We start from the raw sequence: 6,614 nt of genomic DNA, 5'->3' as shown, positions 1-6,614 counted from the left end.
TGGGGTCAGCCACCCTAGACTGATCCCGGGTTAGACTTCCGTTTTGTTTATTTGTTTTTTTTTTTTCCTTATCCTACCAAAAAAAAATATATTTTAATAGAATCAATTATTCATATTTTTTTTTTTTTTTTTCAGAGACGGCAGTGATTATCTCTTGGAGACGCTCTACAGACAACATTTTGTTTGTGGGGTCGTATTGTCGGTTATTTAGGTTTTGTGGCCAATGCGAAAGGCTGGAGTCTCGAGTAAAAGGATCAAAGACCAAAGAGATAGCTGAGCTCAAGCTCTTCTCATGCTGGTTGTTCGTTTCTTCTTCCTCGCTGTCTGTCCTTCTCCACAAAATTCGAACTTCAAAACTTAAACTCGATTCCTCTCTTTCGATCTGCTATGATTCATATGTCGTGATCCACCTTCATTTTTTTTTTGTCTCTGTATATTTGGTAAGTTGAAGATGAAGAAGAGACTCATACTGCTTATCTTATTATTGTTCTTTTTTTTTTTTTAATTACATAATGGTTCTTAAGTTTGTGTGCGCATATACTGTGTTTCTGTTCATCCTGTTATCCGTGCTTTTATGGATGAGAAGTTGCTTGGCATCCCAAATCTTTGTTTTCTTTTCTCAAATTTGCAATTTAGTCTAATGGTGATTTGGAAAAAAGTAGATATAATTTTAAGTTCTCTTTGGTTTTAATTGTTGTCCGGACGGAAGGAAAGTATAAATTTAGTACGATTTTGCTTGTATATACGTGCAATTTCAATTCTCAGCTTAAGTTAGATCGGTTCCCTCTCTTTTCTCTTATTTTGCATCAAAACTAACAGGCTAATATCCGAATAGCGTCGTCTAATGATCTTTACAAAACAACTAAAAAACTAAAATGGAAAGAGTAGCCACAAGATTTAATCAAAATTGAATATTGTTTCATTCGAACCCGCATAAAGTGAAACCCAAAACTTCCATTACTAACCTACTGCATTATACAAAATAATCCCTGCTAACTGTTTTCAAACTGAAGATAGAGGAAGACTCGTAGGCTTCATTTAGTGCAGTCTGATTTGAGTTCAACATGTTTTTTCAACAAGGAAAAGCTAAAAAAACTACCATTTGTTGGAGTTCTTTCCAGTTTGATACTGTAGATTTTGCATTGACATTTTACAAATTGTAGTATCCATCACTTTCTAGCTCGTTGATGAAACTATATACATTTTTGTAAATTAATTCATCCTTACTGCTTATAGTTTCTATTCCTTTGCACAGTTGAATTTTGAACGGTAAGTTTGCTAGTTATCATAATTCTGTGACCCAAATTCTCACATAAAGATATATACCTCTTTTTTTTTTGTTCATATCTGACTACCCATTTATTTTGTTTGTCTCTCTTTCTCTCATTCATTTCGTAAACTTATTTTTTTTTTATCAAATGAGGTGAAGCTGGTGACACAATTATTGTAAAATGACTTTAGTGATGTAAGGAATAAATGTATAGTATATAGTGCGAAGCTAAAAAATGTAATAAGAATAATGGTGCCCTGCCCCTTATGTTTTCGGGAATCTAATATTCTCTGTTATTATTTGAAGTGCTAAATTTGAGATACACAAATCCGATAATCCTAATTCTTAAACATATACTAGTCTCCTGTCCTTTTTTCCAGTCCATGAAAATAATGGAGAAATATAGTATTTAATGGTCAACTGCCCTACTGAACAAGCAGAAATATTTTCATTACATTTGAAAATGAAACCAACGAAAGGTTTTTTCTAGTTTGTGCAATATTGTTCTTGTAAGTATTATGGCAGTAACTCTGCTCGTTGACCCTTGAACTTCAGGTACTTCAGTGAACATCTAAGAGGGAGTTATACTTTTGAAGCACCTTATCATGTCTCATCAGGCTATTCAATCAGACAATAATAAGGACGAAACTCCTGAAAACTGTCTGCAGTCTTACCAATATGGTTGGATGTCTCACTGGACACAAATGCACTTGAAGTCAGTAGATCATGTCCACAATCAGTTGTCAAATTGTTACGAGTCTGGGGAAAACAATCACAGAAATAAGCTTCACACTTCATTTTCTGGGTCAGAGATAGAACCATACAGCTCCATGTTTATGAAGGAATTTAGAGAAATGAATGAGGTCCTTATGAATGAGAGCTCAGGAAGAAGTTTTAAAATTTTGAGGCCAGAAGGTAGTTTATCTCTGAAGAATGGTGAGTCCTCTAGCCATCATGAAGGGATCTCAAAATCAAAACTTGGTCCTAAATCTATGTGTGATGCTTCTCTTAGTCCAACTGACAAGTCACTATTCTCAATGCTCAAAAGGAGTCCTATCAAGCCAGAAATTCAATTAACTGAATCTCTGTTTCAGCCTGAAGGCATTGCATCAGTTCCAGAGCAACAGGCCAATTCCAACAAATTTCTTGGAGAGGGAGTAGACGTATCATCACATGTTAAGGATGAGCTTTTGGGGTCAACTTCTGCAGGTGTACTGTCAGAGTTTAACTCCCGAAGAACTCCAGTTGAATCATTTTCTCCTAGGCGAGACTACATTAATCAGCCAAGCAGTAGCTTTCTTGTTCATGAGGGGAAAATGGGTAAAAATGCGGTTCTATCAATACATGATCCTGAAACAAGTAATAGTTGTCATAGAGACTTTCTTGGTCAACAGTTCCAGAATGTGACAAATTATGGATTATGTGCAGTCAGGCCTCCAAGGTTAGATCATAAATCATCTGAACTACCAAGAAATCCCTCTTTTGTACATGGTAAGGAGACTATGAGAATATATACCACTATCGACCCTCGAGGTCCGTCAAAGTTCTCTGAAACTACTCATCATTTTTTCATCACAGAAGACACTAATGTGAACTTATCTAGTGGAGTTCAAAGGTTCAGAGAGTCAATATCCACCAATTTTAAATTCAAACCACCAAGTAAGCTCCTCAGCTTTTCTCCAGGATTTGGTTTCAACCTTAAACAAGGAATGAAGCTGCAACCTCTTGACAGCTCGACAGAGAGTGAAGGAAAAGGAAAGATTGAGAATGTCCATACTACGGTTGATTTGAAGAATGAATCATCAGCTGAAACTGATACCATGGACATGGATACACTCCAGGAGAATCGTCCCCTTGGTATGTGTGCATTATATCTCATATGTTGTCGACTTAACTTAGCGGCGTCTTGCAACATGTTGACTTAGGTTTCTGTGTACAAGATCGGTAATCATGATGTATAATGTAGATGCTTATCCTATGAAACAGTATTTTGGCTAATGTTGATTTTCCAAAGTTAGTAATTTTCCTATTTGTATTTGGTTGCAGATGTGGCCCCATCCTTTGCAAATAAGGTAGCTTTTGTTATAATTGCACTTTTTAGTTATGTTTTACTTCAAGTGCTTCATCTGTTGGATTCTAAGAGGGTAGTGAAATAAAAAGGTCTTTTTGGGAAGTTTCTCCAAAGACAGTGAGTTTGGTCTTGATTTTTATTGAGTTCAGGTCAAGTTTCTTTGGATGGTGTATCAAGGGGATATGGGTGGATCATTTAGTCTCGACTTTAAAATATTTTTCTGATCAAGGTATTCTTGTGAAGCTCTCTTATTTATGGCCTGTACTTCAATTTAGGGCATTTGTATGCTTCTGTACTCATTGATATGATGTTCTCCAATACAGCTAGACTATTTTAATTATGGTGAAGCATATTGAAGTATCTGTGCGTTATGTTCTGTGCTTTTTAATTACATAGTACAGGCGTGCATGAACTTGGAGGTATGCCTGAACATGAGGTGAATGTGAAGTGTATATGGCTGCTTTTAGGAAAGACAGATATATGCAATTGAGACAAAGCATTCCCATTTTTTGTTTTTATCAAGTGCATTTGTTAAAAGCTACAGTGTGAAGTGCTGAAAATTTGAAACAAAATAAAATGGGTTTACATTCGCTTTTATTATAAGGAGAAAAAAAAAAAAAAAGAGTACAAATTTGATTTGGCTTTTTGAGCTTGTCCTCCGGTGAAATTTGTTTGTATTTTATTCTTTTTAGTCTGTTTTCCCCCCTCTTCTTTCTGTCTGATTCTCTCTCCCTCTTTTGCTCAACAATCCTTAATGTACTTTTTGTAAACAAATTCATTAGTAGTTTGTTATCTAACCGCGTCTTTCTCCTTTTATGAAATACAGTACTTAACTAAGTCACTGTAAATATAACTACCTCATTCTCTCCTTGCTTGGATTGTTGGGGGTGTGTGCAGAGGGAGGGGATGGTCTCGTTATGCTTTTGTCCTTCAAAAACAGGTCACACACAAATACAAGAGTATATTCAAGGGTCAAAGGCATACTAGGTTGTCTATGTGTTTATGCACCCTGCATATGGGCTTTTAGACCGTAGTAGGATCTGTTCATTTGCTAATTGGACTCATCATCAGTTGTGAATTTTGCAGGACATCAACGTGCCCCAAAAGTCTCCAACATCTGAAGGTGCATTAGTTTCAGTGAAAGAAAAAAGCAGAGGTAGATCGTTAAACATAGTGTTACCTGACATTAACCAGGAACTTCCTCCAATCCCAAGTGCTGCAAGTTCTACCGATGATGGGGAGACAAGCACCTCAAAAACTCATAGTATGGATGCATCGGATTTCCTTTTCCATGCGGAACATCCTACAAACTTGAAATCTAGTGTTCGTGCAGATGGTCCACTGGAATTGGATCCATGCAGCAGATGGGTTAAGCGTCTAAAACCAAGTAGCTCAGATTCTTTTGCACATGGTACCAAGAGTTCAAAAATGGTGGAAGCTTCTTCCCATGAAAAAGTTAACAAGTTCTTCAGTAAAATGCTTTACTGTGGCAAAAGTAGTTCAGAACCAAAAATGAGCAAGTCCTTCCATAAAGAGAATCTGATGTTTGATCAGGCTGCAGATTTTCAGAGGAATATTGAATCGGTGAGGGCAGGTCAAGAGAAAACACTTTCACATGCATGGATCCAGAGGTGGTGTCATAACCCACTTGCATCTTTGCATAAGCATAACGCCGCAGCAGCTTGTGAACCACTGAGTTCAAGGGCAATGCAATACAACATCAACAAACGGCAGTATCCAAGCATTGCTGCTATGGCGTTGATGGGGAAAGCCACGAGTGCTTTTCGCCCATGTGAATTGAGGAAAGAGGGGTCTTATATGGCTTGGAATAACCAAGTATTGAGATGAGTATACTACGAAGCCTTGAAGATGTTATTAATGTTATTCCAACAAATGAAAGAAATCCTCGACCATCAATTACCTGCCAAATAGTGGAGCTTAGCCTGGATGTTGTTTTGGTATTCGTTCTCCCTGGATTAGTTCCTTTTTTCCCTTCCGTTTCAATATGAGCATCATAGTACCGGATTGCTCCTTTGTAAAATATCTGGTGAATGGTACAACATAAAGTCCTTGTGATGTGCTTCTTCATATATAGATACATCTTTTATGTATTGCATACATCTAAGCGTTCTTCATATAAATATACACACGAATATAAGTATTGTTCAAACTAACTTCAGGTAATACTATTAGAAGACTCTGGAGTGACACTTGCATTATAATTTACATTCTTGAAGATATAAGTAGTGTTCACCTGGATCCTCAATGAATAAATGAATTTGACCATTCATTATTATATCTAAAATTAATATATCTCTTAGGGCTCGTTTGGTTCGCGGAATAGAGGGGGAATAGAATAGCCTATTCCTGTAGAATAGCTATTCCCACATTTGGTTGATTTTTTTTTATGGAATAGCTATTCCATGGAATCCCTATTCCTTGATTTCATGGAATAGCTATTCTTCAATTTAGGTTAGGAATAGCCTATTCCTAATATTATATTTTTGTAATTTACAAAATTATCCTCCATTAAATCCTCAATCTTCTCTTTAATCACTTTCCCAAATCTTATAAATTTTGGTCAATCCATAATTTATATCATGTAAAACGTGAAAAATGGAAAAATGACGAAAACGTTAAAAAATGTAAAAATACGAAAAATATGAAACACGAAAAATGTGAAAATGTTACAAACACGAGAATATGCAAAAAATAAAATACGCGAAAAACATAAAAACGTGAACAAATGTGAAAAACACGAAGACACAAAAAAAAAAAGCAAACACACGAAAAACACAAAATAGGAATAGTGCGAAAAAGTGACAAAACACGAAATATTAAAAAACGTGAAAAATAAAAACACGAAAAATGCGAAAAAATACGAAAAATGCTAAAACACAAAAACGTGACAATATGTGAAAAACATGAAAATGCGAAAAACGCAAACAAAACACGAAAACGTTAAAAACAAAAAAAAATATGAAAAAATACGAAAAACATGAATAACACGAAAAAGTAACAAAATACGAAAAATACAAAAACGCGAAAAAAACAAAAAGGGGAAAAACCGAAAAACTAAAACGTGAAAAATCGAAAAAATGTAAAATAAAACACAATAACATGACAAAACGTGAAAAATACGAAAACGTGAACAAACGGAAAAAACAAGAACACTTGGGAAACACGGAAAAACATAAAAAATGTTACAAACGCATTTTTCGTGTTTTTAACACTTTTTCATGTTTTCGTGTTTTTCGATTTTTTCACGTTTTC

At 35.4% G+C, this 6,614-nt stretch overlaps 1 protein-coding gene across 1 annotated transcript; it reads left to right on the top strand.

The window, feature by feature from the left end:
* The first annotated feature begins 208 nt into the window (after nt 1-208).
* On the top strand, nt 209-5,459 carry LOC136222194 (uncharacterized). Its single transcript, XM_066009726.1, has 4 exons — nt 209-440; nt 1,826-3,127; nt 3,317-3,342; nt 4,428-5,459. Exons 2-4 carry the CDS (start codon nt 1,876-1,878, stop codon nt 5,187-5,189), a joined length of 2,040 nt encoding a protein of 679 aa, XP_065865798.1. The 5' UTR covers nt 209-440; nt 1,826-1,875; the 3' UTR covers nt 5,190-5,459.
* The last annotated feature ends 1,155 nt before the right edge of the window (nt 5,460-6,614 follow it).

Source organism: Euphorbia lathyris, chromosome 3 (genome assembly GCF_963576675.1).
Source record: "Euphorbia lathyris chromosome 3, ddEupLath1.1, whole genome shotgun sequence".
Lineage (NCBI taxonomy): Eukaryota > Viridiplantae > Streptophyta > Magnoliopsida > Malpighiales > Euphorbiaceae > Euphorbia > Euphorbia lathyris.
The sequence above is the reverse complement of the archived record's forward strand: the minus strand, read 5'-3'. Positions and strand labels throughout refer to the sequence as shown.